The sequence below is a fragment of the Salvia hispanica genome, chromosome 3 (genome assembly GCF_029641045.1).
Source record: "Salvia hispanica isolate PSC_SH4W2 chromosome 3, Shi_PSC_v1, whole genome shotgun sequence".
NCBI lineage: Eukaryota > Viridiplantae > Streptophyta > Magnoliopsida > Lamiales > Lamiaceae > Salvia > Salvia hispanica.
Window position 1 is genome coordinate 58,712,960 of NC_142694.1, and position 27,931 is coordinate 58,740,890.

The 27,931-nt window shown below is 33.6% G+C and overlaps 4 protein-coding genes across 4 annotated transcripts; 3 read left to right on the forward strand and 1 right to left on the reverse strand.

Annotated features, from left to right (window-relative positions):
• Positions 1-1,064: 1,064 nt before the first annotated feature.
• Positions 1,065-2,303, forward strand: LOC125216550 (uncharacterized). The gene is made up of 2 exons (XM_048118293.2): positions 1,065-1,431; positions 1,980-2,303. Exons 1-2 carry the CDS (start codon positions 1,222-1,224, stop codon positions 2,205-2,207), a joined length of 438 nt encoding a protein of 145 aa, XP_047974250.1. The 5' UTR covers positions 1,065-1,221; the 3' UTR covers positions 2,208-2,303.
• A 110-nt stretch (positions 2,304-2,413) lies between these two features.
• Positions 2,414-9,359, reverse strand: LOC125213329 (E3 ubiquitin-protein ligase RKP). The gene is made up of 11 exons (XM_048113812.2): positions 9,072-9,359; positions 7,096-8,791; positions 5,896-6,726; positions 5,446-5,606; positions 4,903-5,041; positions 4,562-4,645; positions 3,921-4,202; positions 3,698-3,829; positions 3,413-3,612; positions 3,100-3,295; positions 2,414-3,017 (listed from the first exon to the last, which is right to left on the reverse strand). Exons 2-11 carry the CDS (start codon positions 8,596-8,598, stop codon positions 2,706-2,708), a joined length of 3,840 nt encoding a protein of 1,279 aa, XP_047969769.1. The 5' UTR covers positions 8,599-8,791; positions 9,072-9,359; the 3' UTR covers positions 2,414-2,705.
• Positions 9,360-15,111: 5,752 nt separating this feature from the next.
• LOC125216714 (acidic endochitinase-like) lies at positions 15,112-16,174 on the forward strand. Its single transcript, XM_048118476.2, has one exon. The coding sequence runs from the start codon at positions 15,155-15,157 to the stop codon at positions 16,043-16,045; it is 891 nt and encodes a 296-aa protein (XP_047974433.1). The 5' UTR covers positions 15,112-15,154; the 3' UTR covers positions 16,046-16,174.
• A 10,079-nt stretch (positions 16,175-26,253) lies between these two features.
• Positions 26,254-27,474, forward strand: LOC125210470 (uncharacterized). The gene is made up of 2 exons (XM_089066737.1): positions 26,254-26,590; positions 26,687-27,474. The coding sequence occupies exons 1-2, from the start codon at positions 26,254-26,256 to the stop codon at positions 27,472-27,474; spliced, it is 1,125 nt and encodes a 374-aa protein (XP_088922863.1).
• Positions 27,475-27,931: the final 457 nt, after the last annotated feature.

Below are 27,931 nucleotides of genomic sequence, written 5' to 3' on the forward strand. Positions count from 1 at the left end.
CAATTCGCACAATTTACTGGCCTTAAAAAATATATTCTCGTGAGAGACAAAAGTTCAATAGTACTACATCCGTTTCGTGTTATTTTGATCATTTTTTTATATTTTAGGACGTTTCATGGTAGTTGAGTAAAAAGTAGTAACGCATTTTCTCATTCTTACTTTATTTTCTCTTTTTCCTTTCTTTTACTTTATTGCTCCCTCCATCTCATAAGAGTATGTACTATTTTCTTTTTAGTCCATCCTACAAGAGTATGTATTTTTTAATTTTAGAAAAAAAGAATTCTATAATGAGGACGAATCCATTCTCCACCAATAAGTCTTCAATTCCTTATTCTTTCAACCCCTCTCTTACTTTTCCAATTGCGAATTAAAACATATGCTCAACTAAAAATGCATACTCTTAGGTGTTCGGTTTCCTAAATAAAATAGTACCAAGATATAATCTTGAAATGAATTGTGAGATTATTTTAGTTGGAGGGAGTTAACTATGACTAACTATCTCATGATTATCTATCTAGGATTGAGTTGTGATATTGAATCTCATGAACCAAACACACTACATATTTAATCTGAAAATACAATCTTGCATACCGAACACCCTCTTACAAGATAAGAGAGGAGGGAGTATTTTATTTATTTAATATTATACATCTCTTTCTTGATCTCCGTAAAAAAAAGAAAATAATTCTACCGCATAAATGGAGGAAGGAGTATAATTGGCCCAATAAACGTGCCCTATTACTACTTATGATTACAATATTTAGTAACTCAATCCCGAACTTGTTTCATTCACTGGTTTTGTTCAATTTGATCATACAAAAATAAAACAAAGATGGAAATGATCCCCTATAATATATCCATACATCAATATGAAATCGACAAATGAATACCTTAAAGCACCAAGTAGGGGGTTTAACTCTAAGGCATTCATTTTAGTATTTTTTGTAAACAATTAAAAACGTCTCTACCATCACAATTAAATATAAAATAATTTTTATTTCAAAATTTATTATAACCTCCCTGCAAAATAAATTGGATTAGGTAGAAATACAAAATAGTGGCGGAAAAGCAATTTTCATTTTGTATTGAAGTTAACGGCCCCTTTTTTGGTACTCGCCTTTCTTCTTCTTCTTCAACAGACCAACTGTTTAATTCTCATCAATTCATTTCCCTTCCTCTCTCGATTGATTGAAGATTATAATTTATAAGTAGAAGAAAGAAATGGTGGATTTTAGGGAGGATTTGATAATTGAGAGCTACCAAATCCCATGGCTAATTTGGATCCAACTTCTAATTACGATTCTTCTCCTTCTTCTCCTCTTTTTCGGCTTCGCCGCCTTTACTTACGAGGCCCCTACTAGCTCTGCCGCCGCCGCAGCGCCGATATCTGCTGCAACAAACAACTCCGCCTCTCCCGATGGAATAATTACGGTTGGTTGGTTTAATTTTCCGGCTAATTTTGTTCTTCTTTATTGATTTAATTACACAATTCGATCTAGAGTTTAATTAGCAATTTGACCTTCCTGATTTTCGCAATTGGGATTTTTGAACTTCTTCTGCTTCAGTAGGATTATTGGGCTTTGCATTGGGTTCGAATTGATGTAATTGAAACAATTAAAGGAAAAAAAAAGTGCATTTTCAATTGATTTATTTATTATATGACCATTTCTTGGAATGTACTTTTAAAAAAAAAAAATCTGTATATATTGATTCGAGGGGAAATTGTGCCCCTACATTATTCTTTTACTCTCTTATTTGGCCTGAGAAGGTGAAAAGGGGCTGGAGTTTTATCAAATATTGGATGGAAAATATAGTAAATAGTGCCCCTACATTTTATTTTTACAAAACTATTTTAAGAGGATTAATAATATTTCTCTTTTTACTCCAAGTTACACTTGACGATTGTGAATGTATTGCCATAGGATATCAATTTGTAACGTTAATGTTTTAGGTTTGTATCTAACTCGTTGTCCGGGCAGGTGGAAGACGAGAGAGCTGGAGACAGCACAGAAAGTAGTCGAGGGTCAGGCAGAGAAGAGGAGGATGATTCATCTGAAAAAGATACCACCATGTTTCTTAGCATTTTCCGGCATCCAAATCACCCTTGCAGCTATTTTGGGCTGGCTAAACAAGCGCTTTTCAAGTGCTTCGGGTTAGATTCTAGCTCGGAGAACTCTGTAAGTCGACAGCATGAGAAACGCGATTGATAGCTCCTTTCTTCGTTCGCATAGAAATGTACAGCTCAAATATCTCACGCTAAATTACTAGTGACCTTTTGTTCATAACTTATGTTGCTTCTATCATTTTTTTAGCATGTCTGCTAGATTCAATTATTTTTTTGCTGAAGAGAACATTCCATGAAATTAAATTCGCAAATTAAATTTCTTAAATACATAAAAAAGTAAAGAGAGACTAAACTTGGAAAGATTTACTTATTTCCATCTCAAAAATTTACAAAATAGAGGGGCTCCAGCCCCATCCCGGCTACAAAAAATTTCAAATCCCATGAACGTTTTATTGCACATTTGCAAACCCATAATATGTACACTATAATATAATATAGTAGCACCTAATAAAATACAAAACCTAATAAATATAATAAAATTTTCTTCCCTTTCCTGTTTCTTCCTCATCCAATTCAATTTACTCCAGACTTATCTTTAAGGTCGTCTAATAGTCTAAACAACGAGCAGACGGCAAGACCTTCAGGCAGAATCATCGCTGCCGTCTTGCTTGGTGACTTCCACGACAGTTGCATTGCAGAAGAAGCATCTTTGGCAGTTGAGAAGGTGCCTGGATATGCAGCTATAACAAGAAACATGGGAGCAAGGCGAAAATCGAGCATCTGCTTGATTCGTATAGCATATGCAGCAGATTGTGCAGTCATCAGTTTCTTGCTCTGCTCCCCTCACGCTCTTCTCGAGGGCTTGCAGCTCAGTCTGACAGATTAAGAGGCTCGAGAATTTCTCTAGCTTTGTCAGTTGGTCGTTGTAATCGTCCCCCTTGATTGAGCCAACCTACAGAAGCACCGTCAGAAATCAATAACAAGTACTACCGTTAGACTGAGAAATGAACAGGCGGAGAGTAGAGATCACAAACCCAGTTGTACTCGAGGAGGTACTGGAATCCGTAGAGGATGGTATCTGCGCAGTCCATGCTAGCAAAGATTGCGACTATATCATTGTTGTCAGTTTCTCTACTTACATCCAGCAAATTTAGAATGATGCCGGCTAGTGGTGCTAAAATCATGCCACTGTTAAGCTTCTCAGAGGACTGCCCCGGTCGTCTGAGTGATCTGCAGAAGATAACACGACAGGATGAGATGAGGAGGTACATGAACAATATCTCGCAATGAACCAGACACTCGGGCTAGCAAGAATAAAGAGACGACATTGAATCAACCCCTACTTACTGATCAAGAACTTCTGGATCAATTGCTCCGATTAAGTGGGTCAATATGAAGACGATCAATTCAGACAACCTTCTCAAATTCGTATCCATTCCAGACACAAAAGCTTGAGGAATTTCTCGAGTACAAAATTCCAATACCCTTGCAAGGTTGCAGGAAAGGTCAAATATCACGCTGCATTTCCTTTGCTGGATCTCCATCAGCTGAATATAATGCAAAAATTATCTTCAATAAACACAAATAAAAAGGAAAGATGTGTATAATGTTTCTTACAAAAACATAACATACCTTAAAATTTTCTTGCATTTCCCGTATCGAGACAGAGAATTCAGTCATGGCCCAGCTTAAAGTATTAAACAAACGATTGAGAAAAGCCGAGAATAATTCCTCTTCACTGATGCAAGCTTCCCGCAGCAATTGCTTTAAAAAGACAAAATAACATTAAATACAAAAGGTTGAAGCAACAGGCAGCATTGAATTTGGTAGCAATAGAACAAGAAATAGTAGTCACCTGAAATAGTAAAGATGAGGATGATGACTCTCCACGATTTGAAATTCCAAAACCAGAACCCTTGCACAATCTAAGAAGTATATTGGTTACTGGAATCCAGGATCTATTATCAAATGCAGACAATAAAGCTTTTGGCATCCTCTGTCTAGCAGCTTCATTGCATTCAAAAGCAGCCAAAAACTCTCTCTCCTGCACCAGCACTGATATAGACTGAAGAAGAAGATCCCTTAGCTCCGCACTAGATATTCTAGGATCATTGAAGTGGGTAACAACAAAAGTGACCTAATAAAAAAAGAACTTCATTATTCTCCACAAAATAGCCATGATTAACCAACCATAATACACCCGAATTCTATAGGCCAAAGTGGAAAACCTATTTCAGGTATTAGGATCACAAAAACATCTGCCCAACCCTTCCACAACTCCTCAAAATAAATTAAAAGAATTATGGAAATAAGACCAAGGAAAAAATATGATATGATATCATCAGATACTGCAGTGATTGATATAAATTTGAATTCCAGTTTCAACATGCTGCAATAACCAAGTATAGGAAGTAATGCAGCATTTTATGAGGTCAAACTGAATACCGAAACAACATAAACAATCAAACAGAAAGTGTATAGGAGTTGATGCCATACAAAAGATGCAAGCCCTTGCTTGATGAAAATTGTAGCTGGGACGAATGGAGGATCGCTCTTCCGCAGGACATGAAAGCAATCAACCTGCCAGGGACAACAAAATAACATTAACAAAACAAAACAAAGTAAGTTTTTGTGGCAAAAAATGTTATATGAACTACATCTAGAGGTAAAACATATCCACAAAATCTATGTTTCAATTCTTATTTAGAAAGTTTGTCAAAGCTCCTAATACGTATATATGATAACATCTTCTACTCATAATAGAAGCTTTTAGACTGGTCCGGTGAATGAAAAAGAATAGATGTTCCATTACACATGTAGAAAGATGGGAGCAGTACCAGAGTTTCAAGATAAAATTCAGGAATGTAGATGAAAATAGGGTCCACTTTGCTAAGAACAAGAAGCAATTGCACAATCCACATGCATGTTGCATACATTCCCCTCTGTTTCCAACGAGAGAAGAGAGAAAGGCGATACCTGTTAAATAAGATCAGATTTTCATGTTGAGTACAACTTGAAACTGAGCACACCAGGGCATAAAAAGAAATACAGCTACTAAGAAATACTCCCTATCCCAACAAGTGTCTCCCTGACTCATTAATGGGAATGTTGAAACAATTACATGAGGACAAGTTTAACATATGGAATAAGATACTACACAGGTAATAATAGAGCATCGAGATTGCATAGCATACTACTTGCATCCAGAAGAGTAACATATTATTGATGATGAAAGGAAAAATAAACTGGAGCTTGGGCCATAGCTATTCACGACTTTAAGAGCATGAATAACATTAGAAAAGAGGCATAAAAGCAAGAAAAACAAAGCAAAAAGACTAATAAGATATTATATTCATTAACAGCCATGAACGAAACAGTACCAGGCACAATGTCTAACACAATCCATAACCTCTTCTCGATAAACATTACGAGCCTCCTTCACGCGCTTCACTTGATCCCCATAAATGCTATCTCTAAGTTGTCTATCTGACTCCTCCAAGAGAGAAATGGATTGTGATTGACGAGACATGAAAGATGATACCTGATATACAATAAATTGAAAGAAATGTCATGTTAGTCTTTTGGCAGGTGTAACAGACAATAAATTTATGCAATCTAAACTCCTAGCATCTTTAATTCCTTAGGGTGGGAAAAATGACAGATAGTAGACATTTAAAACCACACCCACATGCAGAGATTCTAATCAATTAGGTTTGTTACCTTCACTAAGGAAGTTGATCAAAAACATTCTAATTTGTTACCAAACATCAAATTTTCATGTGTCAATCCCCTTTGTGGGGAGGGTAGTGGAAAAGCATATTGTTGCTAACCTGCTTAAAATGTGGTGCAAGACCCAAGTGATACAGCAAAAGCATAGCATCTAAAAGCTCCTCCTCTTTCAATGAAGCTGAAGACATTGCGCTAGTGCTTGGTAATATCCTCAAGAGTTGCATTGGTCGAAAAGCAAGCTCGGGATCAGAGTGATCACTGGTGCTGGGTTTGTCAGCCATCTCATCACTAAGATTGCTTGCACTACATTCAGATGTAACATGAGAAGATCTGTCTGGAATCGAGCAGCCACTTCCACGAGATCCTTTCGCCAAATATCTTACAGGATATTTAGAAAAGTTTGATAATTTGGCATCATAACTAGAACAACAACATGGCTTCTGTCCACTCAAATGTGTTACTCTATTTTCACCATCATCCATGCACCCTTCTTCCCACCGAATAGTTTCCTCTTCCTCATCACCATTTACAGGATTACACTTGGACAAATGATCATAAGATCCTCCAAGCCTTGGTATATCAACCCGATGAGGATCATTCTTCAAAAACAGGCCAGCAGGAAAAGTTTGCTGGCCACCCCTGTGAAGGAAACCAACATGAGCTCCAGAATCAGCCCCAGATCCCTTAATCCAGCCATAGATGTCTCTTTCAGCAAAACCTTCAGACAGAAAATGGAGGATGACAGTAAATAAAGAAACAAGGACTGAATTGTTTGAAACTCCGGCCGGTGGCATGTTATGCTCTGCACCCCTGTTCTTCAGTAAAATATTCTGTAAGAATGCCCTGAAAACTGAGCCAGGCAACTGCAGGGGTGCTACAGGTGGTATGAATTGCATAACCAAACGACAGAGATCCCTTTGCTTCTCCTCAATCTGAAGTATCATTAGCCACGTCAAAATAATAAAATAGTAACCAGAAAAATTATGATAGATCCATCTTATGTAAGTTAAATGAAGAAGAAAGTGACACTTCACAACCATCATTGTAAGTTCAGCTTAGAACAGTAAATCTAGTAAAACTGAGAGCAATAGAGAGTTAGGAAAGGGATTAATGATAAAATTCCATCACATAATTCATGGTCTCATGGAGGATAGGTATAAAGGCCTCCTCTTTCCTGCAGAACTTTTTCACATATATAAAAGTGGTAGTCACAGATGACAAAAGGCTCCCACTCCAAAAATCTAAAACAACTACAGTATCCAAGCAAATAAAGGAACTTCCCAATATGCAAAAAAGCATACCATATTTACTGCTTCAGATAAAGCCGTAGTCGTCAGCGCCATGCTATTCTCATTGGAAAAATCCTCACATGAGCCAGGCCACCAGACAGAAGGTATGAGATATTGAAGATCCTGTTTGTTTGGGCTCTTCCTTGAAAGTAACCCCTCAAATAAGAACTCAAAATCTGAAGACATCCACCAGAGAGTCATTAGCTCTTCTCTCCTCAGTAAGTGGCATGCCATAGCAAGATAACTGTATGACCCAGAATAAGGGCATTCTGTAAGAACCAAGGGTGCTGTTTTACATCCTGATGAAAGTGCCTCAAATACATGCTCGAATAGAACTTTTGACACATCGAATCCAAGAATTGAATCAAGTACTCTATCCAGAGTTGAATAATCATGCGGTGGATGTACCCTGAAGACTTCCATCAAAAACGAAAAGAAAGGGCCACGTCCAATATACTCTCCACTGCCACTTTCATAATTTAAAACAGAGAGTAGCTCTTCGCAGATTCCCTGAGAGACAGGCCGCCACAATTCTTCAAATGGAGCAAACCGCTTTAGTCTGCTCAGCTTTGCAACAGTTTTGGTTTCTGCCTTCTCCACACACTGCAATTGCAACAGCCGTGAAAAGCAGCCCAAAAGATTACTTGCAAGTGCTTCTATAGGTGGAGGAGCTTGAATTGGAAGAAATTCTTTGACTGGATACTTGAAAGGAACTCCCCCAAAATTCAACTCACAGCGTTCACCTTGAGATAGAGAAATGGCAGGGTGGTAACCCAATCCAGGCACCATCTTTCGAATTCCACAAAATGCTACCCCAAGTGAGATGCCGTTCCTGTAAAATGAAATCTCATCAGAATCCAGATCTATACAGCATCCAATCACATCACCAACGACCCATGATTGACCATAAGTCTCAGCTTCCTTATTCCATTTCCTGACCCTTTTTCCATCATATGCATAGGAATCATCTGCATCTCCCACACCCTTATGATCAGTAAATGGACAAACAACAGTAGCCCAACCAATCTGCTGTACACCAGAAGTTTCAAGAGTAACTTCATACATCCACTTTCCTTTCCAAACACATGCATTGGCCCTTGCGCTACTAAATAAAGCATGACTCTCCACAAGTGAAGGCTTTTTTACTATCCGAATGTCACCACAGATGCTACACTTATCAAGCTCAACAATCCGGAGTTGTGAATCTTCATAACTTGTAGATACCCCATCATCATTTCTAGAAACAACAGTTCTTAATTCCGGATGGTGCTCATAAAATTCATTCTTTATTATTGAACGAACTGCACTAGTATCAACTGGGAAATTCAACTGATTAACCGTACGGTAAGGAAGACCAAAAATATGTTCAAGTGTCCTCTCCACAGATTGGTCTCCAAAGCCCTCGCAGTATGAAACAAGATGAGATTTCCCTGAACCCTCCTTCTTATCCTCACAGTTCAATACAACAGCTAGTCCTGAAGGAATCCCACCAAGACGTAGGCCGTCATCGGCCATCGCTCAATCTCCCACCTCTACTAGAGATCAGAACCAAAGATATTTCCTCAACAAACTTGACTACAGCAATCAATTGCTCTCTTGAACTTGGAAAACAGAATCCACAGCAATCTATTACTACTCTTTTGATATCACCAGCACACCGCCCTTCAACAAACACTAGCTAGAGGTCTTTAACAATCGGCTCTCAACACTATAAAAGGAAATAAAAATAAACTCATGTGATCTATCACAATAAACCACATAATCCACTACTAAGCTGCCTACACGTTGTTATAGTATAAAATCCAATAACTCTCACAACACCAAACTTCAAATCCAATCAAAAATTTCCTCTAACCAATTGCAGCCACTATCGGCAAAATAAACACCGAATCCCCAAAATCCAGCAACAAAAACTTTATAAACAAATAATCATCCAATTCACATACAATCATGCTATATCAATTGAAATTGAGCTCGGAAGCACTTACAGGCGTTGCGTCAGCGAATTTTACACATAACAGAAACAGAAGCTAGGATATAATTGACAAGTGGTAGCAGGAATCTTCTTCGCTGGAACAGAAACGGCGGCGGCGGCTGAATACTAGGGTTCTGCCATTACTAGAAATGAAGGAAAAGGACAGAGAGAGAAACAAAGCTAAATTCAGAGAAATGGAGAAATAGAGATGAAGGGTTGAATTTCAATTTTGATTTTGATAATTTTTTTAATAATTATTTTTGAGAGTGTTTTTCTTTTGTCTTTAATTTTCCTGTTCGCAAGAACTTTGGAGAAAGTGCAATCATAAAACGAAATGCGAACAAAAATCAACGATTTTCACGGGGTCGGACTCACATTCCTCTCCGGTGCCAATTTCCTGCTGCTCCGTACAATTCTATGCATAATTGAAAGTCGCGTTATGTGAAGGTTCTTCGCTACTTTAAGTTTTGCTTCAGTAAAATTACATTTGACTTTATATTAATAGATCTTCTATTATTAATAAAATTTAGATGCTGTGTTAATACCTAATATAGAAATACTGAACATTTAACAATATAAAACGAAAATGTTTTTATTTTTTTTATTTAATGGTCCAGTTATGTGTTACACACTATTAAATCATTTATGAAATTAACAATTTTTTATCAGAGAAGATAAATAAGGGTAGATGTCAAAATTTTCATGTAATTATTATTGATGCATGTGAAAAATATATAATTTCATTATATAGTGTAAAAGTTGAAACAAACTAATATTCTGTGGACAAAAAAACATAGCACAAAAAGGGAAATTTATCCAGGCTATATTTATAAACTGCCCAACAAGCTTCCAAATTTAGTTAATAACATGTGTTTAGGTGTGTGGCCTTGAAACAAACAAGTTTCAATAGATAACAAGTTCCCTTCAATATACTCCAATTAGGACCATGATTTAATGAGTTGTGTTTAGACCAAAGGGAATAAAGCGGCTCAGTTCATAAACAACATAACTCAAGGAAGGGAAGCCCCGAGTGAGCGAAATACGATTTTCTTTACACGTACGTGTTGACTTCATAGAGTTAGACCCACACGTGCCCGATGGAAAGTATTAGGAGCAATTAAATGGGGAATGGGTGATTGGGTATGTCCGGTGATCAACATGATAACAGGCCATTGTTATTGTTTTTTTTTTTGTTTTTTTTTTTATATAGGACTAAGTATTGATCTAACATTTGCTAAATGAACTTAATCGATAATTCTGACCAAGGAAAATAATTCCCAATTGCCCCTGATTTTTTTGATAATATCAATTCTAAGATCTCACTCTACCAATTAAATTATGCATATCTTCTTTACAATAAGTTTTGAGGTACTGTGGCATGTATTATTTTACAATATTTAATGTTCCTTAATATGATTATATGCGAGTGCGATATGTGTATGGTACATTGATAAGTACTCCCTCTGTCCCATTAAAAATGCAACGTTTTCCTTTTTTGGTTGTCCCATTAAAAATGAAACGTTTCCTAAAATGGAAACAACTCTATCTCTACTTTTTCATCTCTCTTACTTTATTCTCTCTTCATTAACTCACAAAACAACACTACATAAAATCTCGTGCCGATCTCCAAATGTTGCATTTTAAGTGGGACGGAGGGAGTATATAATTTGTGTATGCCATCACGCTACAAAAGATAGCCAACCAGTGCAAATTCATTAAATGGGGTTTAAGGTTTAAACATTTGTGCTATTAGGAATTGATTAAATGATAAATCAATGTTCCTAAGATTATCACTAACTCATATTCATTCCTACGTTCCTTATATGGCATTTAGTTGGGTTCCACGTCATTTTCCCTTATCCTTTATTACAATATTCCAATTACCATTCCATCACATCTCTTCCATTATTTACGGACATTAATTCTTATTTTTTTAATTCTTTCTCAATTTAAACCTGGCTATATCATAATTAAATTCATGTATGAATAATTGATGCAAATTTTATTAAATTAATAATTTTTAAATAATTGAAATAAAAAATTGCAATATTTGAATAAAAATTACCCAATTGATTTTTTACATAAGTAATAAAAATAAATGCTAATCATGAGGTAGAATTAAATCAAATTCTTTAACTAAATCATTTTAGAGTTGGCAAGAGCATTGTGATTGCGCACTGACTTAAGGCGATTTTGATATTCTCGGAATGTATATGGCGGTCCTTAATTTGGGGATCACTTGCGATCGAGGAGTTTTGAGGCATTGATTGTGTCTTCGTCTACCCAATAAGGGGTTTCATTTTTTTCGTCCTCGATAATCATGTTGTGCAAACTATAATGTACACATACATGGTGAACAATGCCACATAACTTTGATGATCTTAAATTGTGTTTTGAGAATGTTGAATTCTCGTTCCAAAATTTTACGCATCACTTATGTTTCTGCGTAAAACTAGCTCTTCGGGGGCAATTTTAGTGACAAAAAGGACTTGACAAACGTTGAACCTTTAGGATAAATGTCCTGATCCAAACTACGACCCATTTCATGGAGATGATCGTTCTCCGTGAAGCGTAACATCAGTGCCCTTCCATGCAACGTGTCGGTCAAGACCTTGATGTGGTTAAGGACGTTTATGCCATTTACTCGTTGCTAGATCTAGGGGCACCAAGAAGCGCATACCTCTGTTGTCGGAGACTAGTTCTGGTACGATGGTCATATGAGAGGCTTTGTGGCCAACGATCAGTGGCGGAGCCAGGATTTTAATCCTGGGGGGCCCAAATTACTATATTAAAATTTGTTGAGTGTTTCCGTCTCAACGACACGGAAATAGCTTTGACATAAATAGTGCGTTGCGCACTAGAGATAGAAAATGAGTAAATAATTAGTGGATAAGTAATAGAAAATTTGGAGATACGATAACAATGTTGACATCGAAAAAAGTTAAAAAATAATATTTTTATAATAAAGATCATAGTACTATTAAAACTGGTATTACCAATAATATATAGTATTTATATTTGTGAAATTAAAGAATTACTTTGTTCTATTCTAGATTTTTTATAATTATAAATAAAATTATTTATACAAAATTAATAGCTATAAGTTTATACTAGAGAAAATTAATATGAAAAAATTGTTTACAACATAAAATAAAATTATTAGATTATATAAAATTGCTAGAGAAATTAGTCCAAAAGAGGCATAGAAAACAACTCAAAATCATAATAATGCTGTGAGAAGGATTCGAACCCAGCCCAATTGTGTGAATGCCTGAAATACAAGCCAACTGCACTACTACTTTATTTTTAAGTTTTCTATACAGATAATATATATAGGATAATTCAAATGGTTGGGGGGGCCTTGGGCCCCCCAGGCCCCACCGTGGCTCCGCCAGTGCCAACGATATAGGCTTTCTTCTAGTTCCATGCTATATTTCCAGGTCTAATTCATGCCGTCGATGTTATAAAGCATTCTAGTAAAGTCGTGTCATGTCTCGTGCATATGGAGCAGTTGCTAACAACCTTGGGTACAACGCCCTCAATATTCTAGGTTGAATGCATCTTGGATGGCCTTGTAGAAATGCCTCAATCATTCTCTCATTGTCAATTTGGCAGCATGCAAGTAATCATAAAAATATTGGAATTTTCACTTATCGAGAGTTTTCAGATCGTCAATGTAAAATTTTGGAGCGTTGTAAAGCCTTGCTGATAGAGACCGTATGTTGACAATCTTTGTCGTTGCCACATTGAACATTACATCAAATAAAAACTGGGAATACATATTAAGTACTACATAAAGTTAATACTCCATCTGTACCACAATAAGAGTATTGTTTTGCCATTTCTGTCCGTCCCATAATAAGAGTCATGTTTCACTTTTACCATAAATTGTAAGTAGGCCTCACATTCCACCAACTTATTCCACTCACATTTTGATATAAAACTAATATATATAAGTAGGATCCATATTCCACTAACTTATTCAACTCACTTTTCTTTATATTTCTTAAAACTCATGCCATAACTAAATAGGACTCGTACCGAGACGGATGGAGTACTTATTTAGAAATAACTTAACAGTAACCAATTAGATACAATTATCTTTTCACCAAAGAGATTTATGAAATCAACCATGAAGTTGTTTGAACTGTACTACCTACTTGCATTTTTCTTTATCGACGCATATCAAACTATTTGCACTATTTCTATTTTAAGTAAAAATTATAATATTTAATTAAGATATTAAAATTAATTAATTATTTTTAATTATACTTAAAATACTAATTTAATTATATTATTATTTTATTTACTCAATCTTTAATTTACGACCAAGAAAGAAAAATGCGCGTAGCAAGGGACTAATGAATTATGATTATACCTAGGAGTTACATCGTGTACCAATTAATAAACATTTCATCCTCAATATAACATATAGAAAATGAATATAGAGCCACAACCTGTGGTGATTTAAAAATCCAATTGAGTTGGAAAGGTAATTGACTTTCATGTGATGAAAAGAATTATAACAAACAAAATAATGAAAAACAACAACTACAAGTTCAACACTCGTGATTGTTTCTCGAATGCATCAAAGCTTTTCATCAAAATTAAGCATCAATCACTATCAAACTTTAAATCTAATTTCTCCAAGTTTTCCAGAAAATGCTTCCTTAGATAATAGAAGAGGCCAAAATGGAAAGGTCAACCTACTTTTTCTACCACGCATGTCTTTTATTACACCTCACGAGCTAAGAGCAAAGTGTTTGACTATGCTATTTTATAGTGCATCAATCGTTAATTAATTCAATTTGGAATAAAACTAATTTCATATCATCCATCTCAGTGATCTCACTACAATTAGGTATATTAAAATAGTGCCTACGGGGCGAGTTCATGGTGATTGGGTATAATATATTAGGTCAATTAATTATATGCAATATTTGTTAGGTTTCAAGTATATACCTGTACTTTTCAGTATCTTAGTTATGATTTAAAAAATCATTAGAATTTAATAATGTTCATACTTTTCAAAGACGGAAGGAATAGATAATTTTAAAAAAATCGTAATATTTAATATTTGAGACCCAAAATCTAATTGGAAAAAGGTTGATATAGAGATAGATGGTGGAATGAACAACATGTGAGTCATAAAGCACAGTGTGAGAGTGGTGTATAAAGTGAAATAGGTTTATTCCATTTAGGCTGCCAAATGCCACTGAAAGTGAAGCTCATTCAATGGCCATTCTTCAATGTGAGTTGGGTCCAGAGAGAGAGATATATATCTATATCAGCTGTACATGAATTAGTTTTAATTATAATGGGAAGTTTAGAAGACCTATTTGAAAATGAAATTTGATTTATGTATAATACTAAATCACAAAATAATGTACAAGAGACAAGTCACTTGTGTTTTTATGAATTCAAACTCAATGGGCTCGAGTAATTACTAACCCAATCCATTCTTGCAAGGCCCAATATCATTAGTTGTTCTTCACTGATTTTAATTGTTAACTAATCAACCCCTTTCAGGCCTTTCTAAGTTTAAGTTTTTTCATAGAAATCAATTTCATAATAGGTGATTTTTAACTTCAATTTATATAAAAAATTTATGAATTAAAATTTTCACAAGAATAGAAAATTGGGATTCGTGGCTCTGCCACTGCTTTATACTAGAGGTGAAAACTATATTGGCTGTCATCATTTATAAAAGAATGTATGCACCATTATAGTTGTGTACAAATTAGTGATCCAAAATGAAATAGGGGCTGTCACATTGCAATTAATAATATTTTTTGGTCATTTAGTTGAATGCTCTATCCTACTTAGTTCATTGTATATCTAACACTATATGAGACAAATCACATTTCTTGATCAAACAAAATAGAAATTAAGGTGATTCCGACGTATATTACAAAACTGGATTTGGGTCAAGGTTAAACACTAATTAAGAGCTGCCGTAACGCCAAATCGTTTCAATCTTGACTTATAAATTGTCCAAGTTTAGAAATATCACCTTCTATATAAGGCTTCATAACCATGAATCAAAAAATCAAACAACCAACAAGCTCGACTGAAATCAAAATCAAAATTAAAATCATGGCTTATCAATCACCAATTTCACTAGCATTTCTTGTTATTTCCATGTGCCTATTTTTCTCACTCTCTCGTGCCGGGGAAATAGCCATCTATTGGGGCCAAAATGGGAATGAGGGCACGTTAGCACAAACTTGTGCCTCCGGAAATTACAAATTTGTCAATTTAGCTTTTCTTGCAACATTTGGCAATGGTCAAACCCCGGTGATCAATCTCGCCGGCCACTGCGATCCCACTGCCGGTGGCTGCACCGGCCTCAGCTCCGACATCAAGTCGTGTCAAGATAAAGGCGTCAAAGTCCTTCTCTCGATAGGCGGAGCGGCCGGTAGCTACTACCTGGCATCTGCTCAGGATGCCAGGCAAGTAGCCACCTACTTGTGGAACAACTTTCTAGGTGGAAGTTCGTCCACTAGACCACTAGGAGACGCGGTTTTAGATGGCATTGACTTTGACATCGAGGGAGGGACCAATCAACATTGGGATGACCTGGCGCGATACCTCTCTGCTTATAGCAAGAAGGGGAAAAAAGTGCACCTAAGTGCTGCCCCTCAGTGCCCTTTCCCCGATGCTTGGATCGGGGAGGCCCTTCAGACGGGCCTTTTTGACTATGTTTGGGTACAATTTTACAACAATCCGCCATGCCAGTATTCTTCTGGCATGACGAATCTTGAGGCGGCGTGGAAGCAGTGGACCTCCATTAAGGGCTCTCAGATCTTCCTTGGCTTGCCGGCTTCGTCTTCTGCTGCTGGCAGCGGATTTATCCCGGCCAACGATCTTACTTCGCAGGTGCTTCCAGCGATAAAGGGTTCGGCTAAGTATGGAGGTGTGATGTTATGGGATAAGTACCATGATGGTCAGAGTGGATACAGTTCTTCCATTAAGAACAATGTTTGAGTGTTTGAGGAGTGATTTGTGTTGTGGTGTATGTTATGTGTTTGGTTGTGTATGACTTTGATGTTTTATTTCATTGTGAACTTATGTGTATCATTGTCATATGTGAATAGAAACTGTGTTTGAATATTATCTCTTTTATTTTCTTTTTTAAGTTACTATTATAGAAATTTATGATAATTTGATAATCAATAAAACATGGACTAAAAGCATGTTTGTTCTGTACAATGTTGCAGTGATTAAAATGATTGTAATAATAAATTCCCATTATTTTTAAACTAAATTTCACTCTGAAGTTACAAACCAAATGCCATATAATGGTAACTTATTTCTCTCCAAAATTTGAAATTATCATCACAATAGATTCCAAACATGCAATATGTCTTCGTGGATGTGAAATCAGATCTTCAACTATCAATTTCTAACACTTTTTAAAAGAGTTCGCGGCAATGATATGAAGTAAAGTATTTAACTTTGATGTTCTTAATTCCAGACACACATATATAGAATATACAAAATGTTAATAAATATTATTTTCATGTATATATTGATAAAAAAGTAGTAATATGTTTATCGAAAACTTCTTCTTAATTACCATAATTACTAGAATAGACAATTGAAATTTGGCCTCATCGCCAAATTGTTAAAGAAGTTGGGTATATATTTATATAAATGGTGGATATTTTAGCATGTGTCTGCTTAGTTAAAAGACATCTTTGCCCTTTAGAACAAGAAAGATGTCCAAGTATGTTCATGATAAAAAAAGAAAGAAAAGAAAAAGGATGGTGAGTGCTTTTCGTGTCACCTTGATTCGTTGGTCAATAAATTTGCATAAGGCTAGGAAGCTCACCATTTAGTATTATTATAGTAGTATGAAAATATGATAGTTTATGTAATAATTTTATTCTGACTTTTAGACTCAAAATGCATATATATGCTTTGAAAGTCAACATATTTACTCTTCTTTTTAAATTAGTAAAGATATTTCTTTTGATATACTAAGAACTTGATATTGATAATTAAAGTAGAATATAAGGGGAAAAAAGAGTAAATAGGTGAGAGCATAAAGTTTTTTATCCTAAAAATGACTAAACTCCATCGAAACTGTTTGCAAAGGAATACGATTCCATATTGAAATAAAGGAAGTACTAATTTTATTACAAACTTTCAGGTTCAGGCCAATGTAAAAATTTATTTTGATTAAGAGGCTAGATATTTCTAATATTAAATCTGTAATTTCAACATAATAATTTTTCATATATTTCATTATGACGATAGAGATTCTTTTACTATGATTTACAAAAATTTAATGGATGTTATATATGTAAAAGAATACTTAATTGGTTAACTTAGTAAAGTCTTCAACTCATTTTCGCCTCTTACGCTAACTTCCTCTTACTCTAAGGGCACGTTTGATAAGTTAGTAATGCCTAGATATAGATACTTATATGACTATTTCTAAGTGTTTGATATCATAGTTAACATATTATGTCAGCCCGTGGTTTTCTCTATGGCCCATCCAAGTCCGCAAATTTTCCTTAAAATACAAAGATATGTATCTCACAAATTTGGTCGGATAACATTTCTAACTCATTTATTATGATTTATTAATACAAAATCTAGATAATTTCTTTTCTATCAAACAACAACGAAAAAACCTTCATCCGAGCTTATCTTGACACGAAGTCCGCATTTCTTATCTTATTTAACAAATCTTGTTATATCTCATCTTTCTTATCAAACGAGCCCTAACTATAGAGTCTAGACTACAAGTGCACTCACTAGTAAATAAATGTGCATGCAAGGAAGATTACCATAGAAGCAACTCCCCAAAGTTATTACTCCCCCTTTACACAAAATAAATATTTCAATTTTCTATTTTAAGACGTTGATAATTTAAATTTAATTTTTCTTTCATTTTAGATAGTAAATTTCACATTCATTTATATTCTTTATTCACATTCTACTATAAATTTAGTAATATCATACGAATAAGGGATATTGACATCCAATATCATAAAACTTTCAAAAGGTTGGATTTTTCCCATGAACTTTAAAATTGACAAATAATATCACGAACTTTACCCCGAGTTTGTTTTTTCCTACGAATGAAAAAACTCCCACAAATAATATTATGATACGGATTTTTTTTCTTAATTTCTCAACAACAATTTTGAGAGTTTCAAGTTTTTCAATCTTTGAAAATAGTTTTTCTTGAAGCACACCCTCCAAAATTGTTTTCAATCTATTAAAATAAACAAACCCGGGGTAAAGTTCGTGATATTATTTGCCAATTTTAAAGTTCGTGGGAAAATCCCAACTTTTTGAAAATTTTGTGATATTAGATGGCAATATCCCTTTATTTAATAATTTTATTCCCGTCTTTAAGACTCAATTTGTTTTATGAAATTTATTTAATAAGTAATTTTTATCAATTGAAAATAATAAATAAATTATGTAAATAGACACGTGGCAATTTTTTCTAGAAAATTTAGCAATTTGTATGGTCTATTTTTTTCCCCAACATCAATATTTTCACCTTAATGAGCATAAATTCATTCTATTGGCCTCAAAAACAATACAACCATGCACCTCCTTTCCCCAAATCCAAAGATTAGAGGAAAACAAATTGAAAAAAAAAAAAAACCATAAACATTCCTCTGATTAATTTACTTGCGAGTAGCGTCAAGATTTTCTATTGCATTTCTAAGGATATTCAATATTGGCTTGTACAACTGTATATATAATTTATCATAGCTCTTAGGCCTTAGCCATTTGTTTTGATACCTAATTATCCTTCAACGTTTTATTTGCATTCCTTTTTATAATCGGACATGCACACATAAAACTAGATTACTTGAACTTCCGACCATGACCTTTCTTGAATGATTGCTAATTGATTAAATAATGAGTGTCAAAACGTCGTATAATATATATATACTCCTATTACGTAATGGGTTAATATATGGCTATCAAACTATATTTACTATTTATAAAAAATTGATTACTATACTTAAATTTGTTTTAAAATAAGTGTATTAAACTTTATATTTTATATTATTTTGAGAGTTTATTTAATTATTTTATTCTAAATAAAAATTAAATGCCACCTAATTATTTCTATTTAAGTTAAATTTATTGCTACTAGTTTTGCCATGTCAAGTTATAAATCACCAAACTCAGCTTTCTACATTCACAAATACTAGATCTTCAAAGAATTGTCGATTGGTTGCGTCTTCTCCACTTGAAGATCTTCAAACTAGACCATGAATCTTTTAACTAGTTCCCGAACTGTATTTCGATATCAGAGTGGACTGATCTTATCAAAATACTAGGACTTGAATAAAGAAGAGACAGAAATCCCACGGATTGTGAGAGAAGAAATCCGTGCCGCTCACTGTAGAGAGGGGGCGAATTCTGCAGTCAATTAATTGTCTCTCATTTATTCTTCTATTTATTAAAAGGTTATTTCTCGCGCTTAAGATATAAATGTCCATTAATTAATTAATGTCTGCTATGAGCTTAATTAATTAATATCTACTCCAAGAGTGGACTCAGCAAGAAACACTTATTTATTATTCATGGAATAAAATTTCAACTGGTCAGTTTCCGAATAATAAAACATTATTTCGAGCTCCTCTTGATGACATTATCAAACCAGACTCAACAGACGCACGATTCAACATAAAAGCAATCCTAACACTACTAGATAGTATTAATTACCACTACCCAAGATATCAAGATTATTAGTTTCGAAAAACCCGCATCATTTGATAAGTCAAAGTAATGCATAATTAATAATGTGTGCTCAAAGCTAAATATATTGATTAAGAAATGGTAGTTTATCAATACCTAGTCTTTCAGGAGATAGCATAAAGGCAAATCTTGCTGCTAGATCCATTCAGTGTCATACCACACCAATGTCATCTTATTTCAGTAAGACTTAGAAATATGCAGACTGACATTGCAACCTTTCGTGATAGGTAGCCAAAGCCTATCTGGATTGTGAAATACTGTTTTTCCTTTGTTCAGAACTGATCATGTTAGTTTAAAGTGAACGACGCCCATAACCTGTCTACTAAAGCAAAGACTTCGACTTGTTCGCTCATACATTTAAATGTTGGAAAAACATCTTATAAATGCATAAGCAAACACAATGTAATAATAATACTGACTCTATTAGGAATGAAAATTGTAGTACTTCTTTTCTTGTTTTTAGAATTTTAATTATTTTCTTTGTTTAACTAAAAATAAAAATAAACAATGAGTTCTAAAAATTAAAGAATTAGATTACCTTTATACCTATGATTATAAAATAGATTTAAATAAAATTGCAAATTATAGTCAGTTTGGACTGGAGGACCCATTTCATGATTTAATTAATTAAGCGTAGGAAGTGATGAGGTTGTCCTATTTCTAACACAAAAAGTCATACTAGAAATTCCAATATATTAAGTCGGCATATGAAGAAAATTCTAAGAGAAGCTGAATTATGTAGTAATAAAATGTCTACATTACCTCTATACATGCATATTAAATACTGTTTAAATGTGCCACCACCCAACGTAGATCTTTTCATCAACAACTTGGTACATGAGTATGGTTAAATGCTGTGAAGGAGAATACTAATTCATTATAACAATAGGCCCCAAAGACTTTTTAGTCCATCATGCTATTGTTCTAGGTTTACATACAACTACATTGATCTTAGTAAAAAGTGCTTTAGATTCACAGGGTACCAAATGCCAGATAAAAACGATTTCGGTTAGTCTTAGTTTAATTTATCCGTTGTTTGTATATATCCCGACCTTCTCTAATTCAAAATCGCAACAAAAAAAATGGATTGGATATGTGTAACGGCAATAGCAGCAATCACATTCCTCTACCTAATTCACGTTCACCAGCAATGGCGGCTGAGGAGCAAGAAGAAACTCCCTCCCAGCCCGATCAGGCTTCCGGTCATCAGCCATTTCCATCTCCTAAGCAAGAATCCGCAAGATAAATTTTTTAAAATGTAGTCAATGAATCACAAGATAAAGCTACCACCCTTAAGGCCTTGTGGCTCATAATAATCCAACTAATGGATTTTGTCCAATCAATCTTACAAATATAAAGAAACTATTTGTAAATAAATAATACAACTTTACAATTAGTTACTATAATGGTGTTCGGTTTGCAAGATAAAATAATACCAAGATACAATTTAGAATTGAGTTGTGATATTATTTTAGTCATAGGGAGTTAGCTATGACTAATTATCCCATGATTATCCATCTAGATTGAGTTGTAGGGTTAAATCTCATGAACCAAACACACTACAAATTTAATTTCGGATACAATCTTGCAAACCGAACACCCCCTTAATTGTCTTGTCCTATCATAATAAGTCTAAGATAAAGAAGTTATATGACTATGTGCTTCTTGCAAATCTGTTCCTCTAGAACCAACTGTGCTGCATGACTCTATGCTTCATTCCCACTCCAGTTATTTTTGACCTTGGGTCCTGTTGGGCCCTTTGTCCCATAAACTTCATCAATCACCTTAACCAATGTATCCAATAGTTTCTTCAATTTTCCCAGCAAAAAGTTCAATTTTCAAACTTCAGAAAAAATAAATCAAATTCATGTATTTAGATTCAATAATAAAAGGAAGAGAATTTATAGGTAAATAACCTCTGACTATTTTATTTTTTTAAAATTCACACTATTTTTTCATTTTTTAGTTCAACCTCTTCTACATTTAACTCCAAAATTAATTGTTTTTATCCATTCAATACAGACTACATCTTTGAGATTCCAAAATACATGATTTACGATTTTGAAATAGAGGCTTCATTAAGTAATTAACAAAGCATTGGCATTGTCTGCAAATAATTGGTGATTTTGAGAGAGTTCCATTATGACTAATTTAAAAATAGGGAAATGATTTTTTGATATTATGGCATTGCCATAATAGGGTTTAAATAGGAATTTTACATTTTATTTTATTTTTAAATTTATGTTTTTTATATATACATTATTGCCCATGCATACAAAATTATCTATATACAGGAAGATTAATTAATATCATGACTTGATTATTGGAAATAAATATGGAAGCAGCGGGCCCACACCTTTTAGAACTTTTATCACTTCTCCTCTAAATTCAATCTACCATTTTATAATGTGTTTGAAAAATAATAGAATGAATATATAAGAAAAAAGTTGATTGATTTCACCATTTTTCTATAATAATGAAAAATATTAAAACAAACAATTGAAAAAGAATTGAATGCTTCAATAATTTTTGAAATATATACTTCGTCCATTTTTAAAACTTTTGAGAGTGCATGTTTTTTTATTTTTTATTTTTGATTTGACCACATGTGTATCGAATCCGCCTTTGGCAGATTCCAACTAATCCTATTTGACCAAGTTTGCGGATTAATACCGAAAGTCTCTCAGCTGGTAGCGGGGTTTGATTCCATGACCACAAGGTCACCATAGCTCCGTGTTGCCAGCTTAACTGGCTGTGGCCCGTTGGTAGAGTACAAAATTTTAAACAAATACTACTAATCCTACACCTCATTAAATGTCTCACAATCCACTAACACTACCACCATATATTTTCTCCATCCTTCTTACTTTACCAATTATGCATTAAAACTCGTTTTATTTATAATTTTTCTATCTTTTTTACCTCCTTTTTAACGGAGGTAGTACATAGTATTAGTAAAACTAATAAAGATATAGTCTAAAAAAATGATTTAAGTGTTGTTAATGAAGTAATGGATTTCTTATCAAATTTTGTGTTCATAAATTTTAGTTTAAAATTTGTAATCTTATTTAATAAAATGTAAACAATCAGATTTAAAATATATATCTAAAAAATTATTTATAATTATATTTTATTTTTTAATATTGATAAACTAGTTCTTTTATGAGTTTTTATTCACAATTTTGTTATATGAATAATTAGAGTTTTTAGCTCAAATTCATATAACATGCAATAAATTGAAATTTGATATAAGAGGTATTAATACTAATTGAGTTTACGATTTTTATTTTAACAAAGTCATAATTTTGTTTTTAATTCTTTAATTTTTTTAAATTCTTATTTTTTGGAATGTTACAGCTGAACCCAGATTAAAAAAATAACACATGTTCTTAACTCTTCTATTTAATATTTTGAAGATGTATATATTTATTATTTTCTTTGTTTCTTTATAAACTACTAATGTTCTTAGCTCAACTCACGATAACATGCAACAAATTAATATTTCATTATATTAGTAGTAATTGTGTTTATGGGTTTTGATCCTAACTGTTTACTTACCGAAATACTATTTATTAAAAGTTATTAATTTATATAACGTTACGTTGAACCTCAATCATTAAAATAATCACGTATTTTTTATTCATCTATTTAATTGTATGTAAAGCTATATAGTTAATAATTTCCCTCTTTTCATTCCAAAATATTAGAGTTATACTAAAACAAATGAATATTTGATGATATATTATGTTTATAGTTTTGATTTTAAGAATTTCATAATTTTAATTTTTTACTTTCCAAAATAATAATTTCTTTATATTCATAATTTTCGTAACTATATAGTTGAACCTCGATAAAAAACAATCGCATATTCTTTACTAATATATTTAATACTTTAAAGATATATATTAATATTTTCTTTATTTCTAAATAAAATATTTTTAGCTCAATTCACATATAACTTGCAACAAATTAGAATTTCTTACTAGTAACATATCACTTGTTGTGTTTATGGTTTTGATTTAAAAATTATTAAAATTTTGATTTTAGTTCTTTACCATCCAATATATTAATTTCCAAATTCTTGTATCGTCACATCGAACCTCAATACTCCCCCCGTCCCACAAGAATATGCGTTCTTTTCTTTTTAGTCCGCCCCATAAAAATATGTATTTTATAATTTTGGAAATTATTTTCTCTTTATTGAGGTGGGACCTCTTCTCTACTGACAATACTTTAATCACTTTTTGTCTCAACCAGTCACTTGTTTTACCAATTTTGCATTAAAATCCGTGCCGAACTCAAAGTGCATATTCTTTAGGGACGGAGTGAGTAAAAAATAATATTCTCTCCGTCCCAGCTCAAGTGATTGCTTTCTTTTTGGCTGTTGTTTTGCGAAGATGATAATAAATAGTTAAAGTGAATAGAAAGTAAAGTAAGACAACGAATAATATAGAAGAGAGTCGTATCTAACTTATTCTCTTACTTATTTTACTTTCTCTCTATTTTACATATTTATCATTTTTCCAAACATGTGCCGAAAAATAGTTAATCACTTGAGATGGGACGAAGAGAGTAGTAAAAATAGTCAGTACTTACTAAATTTCTTTAAATTTTCAAATTTTAAAATCTTACGTTGAAAGTTAAAATAACCGTCCCACTTAAGATGTCCACATTCTTGAGTTTCTCGAGATTTAAGTAGGAGTGTTTGGTGGATTAAGTAGAGAGAAAAAAAATACTGTATTTTAATGAGTGAGGAGAGAGAGATTCATTTTCAAATATAGAAAGAGTGGACATATTAAGGAAGACAGAGAGTAAATGATAATTTAGAAGAAAGTTGAAAAATACTCTACTATTTGAAAATTAGTTGATATTTGTTTATTAAAAATTAAATTATAAATTTTGTATTCCTAAATCAAATTTGAAAATTAACATTATAGTTTTTGAAGCAAAACTTCTAATTGAAAGAATACGCTACGCAGTCATAAAGTGATAGTACCATTCAAAAAATATTATATAATACTACTCCAACTAATACTTACATCCGCTTTCTCTTTAATTAATCATATTTATCAAAAACTCCTAAAATCTCATGCTCACTAAGAAATGTGTCACCTTAGCTGGGAAGAAAGAAGTAATATTTACACAAATAAAAAATAAAACAAAAGCTATACTCTTTCTGTCCCTCTATAGTAGAAGCGTTTATTTTTGCACTAGATTTTAGAAATTGTGTTAAAAGTGATTAAGTCAAGGGAGAATAAAATAGTAAAGGAAAAATGTAAAGAGATGATCCTTCCGTTCCATAGTAATTGAGACATTTCCTTGGGCACGGAGATTAAGAAAATGATGTGTAATGTATTAAATAAAAAGATAATAAAGTAAGACAGAGGAAAAAGTGGAGAAAACAATACCCGTGCATATTTTGTTTATATTCTTAGTATATACTCTTATATTTTTCTAATCTTATGTAATGGTAATGTCACTTATTTTATTTTATATTATTTATTTATAATATAATATCAAAATAATAGTACAAAAATATTCTAAATCGCACATAGCGCGTGGGTTAACACTAGAAAACAATAATATTTATTTGATAATAGTATCAACACAGGTCGTTCACCTCCCGTCTTTCGATTGCATGGGCAAAATTATCACTTAATTGGTAGTTTATTGCCTTCAGATGGTTGCGATCCAAAGTTTGCTCAATTGTACATCTATGATACTGAGAAGGAGGTCAATAATAGAGTAAAGTCTGTTGGGTATGTTTTTGTGGGAGCTACTCTTAAATTTGAAGTTATTAAATTAAGACTTTTTGTCATTATTTGATTCAATAATATCTCGATTTTTCAGGAGGAGTATTGCCGACAATGATCTTCATTCAGAAATAGTTGGCGATATTCAGAATATGTTGGATGAAAACAATGTTTTGGTACAATCATTCCGAATGGTCAAAGAAAAGATTAATCAAGAAAATCAACCCAATGTAAGTTTAAGGTTGCTCGGTAAGAGAACTAGGGATGGAAGAACTTATAACCTACCTTCTGTCTTTGGGGTTGCTGTTCTTGTGGTGGGTTCTTGTGGTGGGTGATTTTGATGAAGCCTTGGGTGATAGAGATATTATTGTTGAGACTCAATCAAGGCAACTGCAGCGTATTAGTGAACTTCATCCTTCTTATCTTGGTCTTCAATATCCACTTCTTTTCGCTTATGGCGAGGATGGTTATAAAGAAGATATTGGTTTTTCCAATTGTAGAAATTCTTCCTCGACCCGTAGAAAGAAAGTTAGCCCAAAAGAATATTTTTCGTATCGGTTGCATGAGAGAATTGGTGAGTGTAACATTATTTTGTACTCTCGGCGATTATTTCAACAATTTATCGTGGATGCCTATACGATGATCGAGTGTGGACGACTAAGATTCATTCGATCTAACCAGAAAAAAAATCTACGGGCTGAAATGTATAATGGTTTGGCTGAGGCTGTTCTTCGAGGGGAGACAGATGGCTCCAATCATGGTAAACGAGTGATCTTGCCTTCCAGTTTTGTTGGTGGTGCACGCTATATGATTCAGAATTACCAGGATGCCATGTCAATTTGTAGATGGTTTGGGTATCCAAATTTGTTTATTACATTTACATGTAATCCTAAGTGGCCTGAGATAGTTAGATTTGTTGAATCCAAGGGGCTGAAGTCGGAGCATCGACCAGATATTGTTTGCAGGATTTTTAAAGTAAAGTTGGATAATATGATAAGAGATCTTAAGACAAAAAAAAATTTTGGTGCTGTCAAAGCAGGTTTAGTTACATTTTTTATAATTCTATATTTGCATCGTTTAATTACGTTTCTTATTTTCTCTGATGACTAATATGTTGTTTAAATTTTTCTCGCAGTTGTCTATACTGTTGAATTTCAGAAGCGTGGATTGCCCCATGCTCATATCCTACTTTTTCTAAGCAATGAGGACAAACAACCTCATCCTCGACGCATTGATGAGATTATTTCTGCTGAACTCCCTGATCCAGTAACTGATCCCCTGTATTATGATAATGTCAAAGAATTCATGATGCATGGGCCATGTGGTGTTATTCGAAAATCGTCTCCGTGCATGGTTAATGGTCGATGTTCCAAATATTTTCCAAAGAAATATATTGCGTCCACGTCGTTTGACGATGATGGTTATCCTGTTTACAAACGTAGTGATAATGGTCGTGTTGTTTTGAAGGATGGTGTGCCATTAGATAATAGATACGTTGTTCCTCACAATCGGTTTCTCCTAATGAAATATCGTGGTCATATCAATGTTGAGTGGTGCAATCAATCACAATCTATCAAATATTTATTTAAATACATAAATAAGGGATATGATCGTGTGACAACATCCTTTTTTCAATCTGGTGCCGAGGGTGCTGAACCAAATTTGGATGAAGTCAGTTTGTATTACGATTGCAGATATATATCGTCATGTGAAGCTGCTTGGAGAATTCTTGGATTTGAGATTCAATATAAGGATCCTTCTGTTGAAAGATTGAGTTTTCATCTTCCAAATGAGCAACATGTTATTTTTGAGGAATCTGAGGATTTGGATGATGTTTTGAATCGTAAAACAATTCATGAAAGCAAGTTTTTGGCATGGATGCAAGCAAATAAGAAATATCCTGAAGGTAGAGATCTTACTTAGAGTGAATATCCAACCAAATTTGTTTGGAAAACGGATCACTGGCAGCCTAGACAACAACGATTTTCTATTGGGAGGCTGTTTTATGTTGCTCCTGGTTCTGGTGATCTGTATTACTTGAGGTGTTTGTTGAATATTGTCAAGGGAGCTACATCATTTGAAGACATTAGATTTGTAAATGGTGTTCAATATGATTCATTTCGGGATGCTTGCTTTGCATTGGGGTTGTTGGATGACGATAAAGAGTATGTTGATGGCATTGTGGAGGCTTCTTTTTGGGCATCTGCGCATTCCCTAAGACTATTGTTTGTTAGTTTGTTGACCTCCGAATCTATTTCACGCCCTGATGTAGTTTGGCAAAGTTGTTGGAAATATTTGTCTGATGATGTTCTCTATAACCAACGAAAACTTTCAAATCATTCAGGTAACTTATAAGTGAAATCAATTTTGTTTTTGTTAT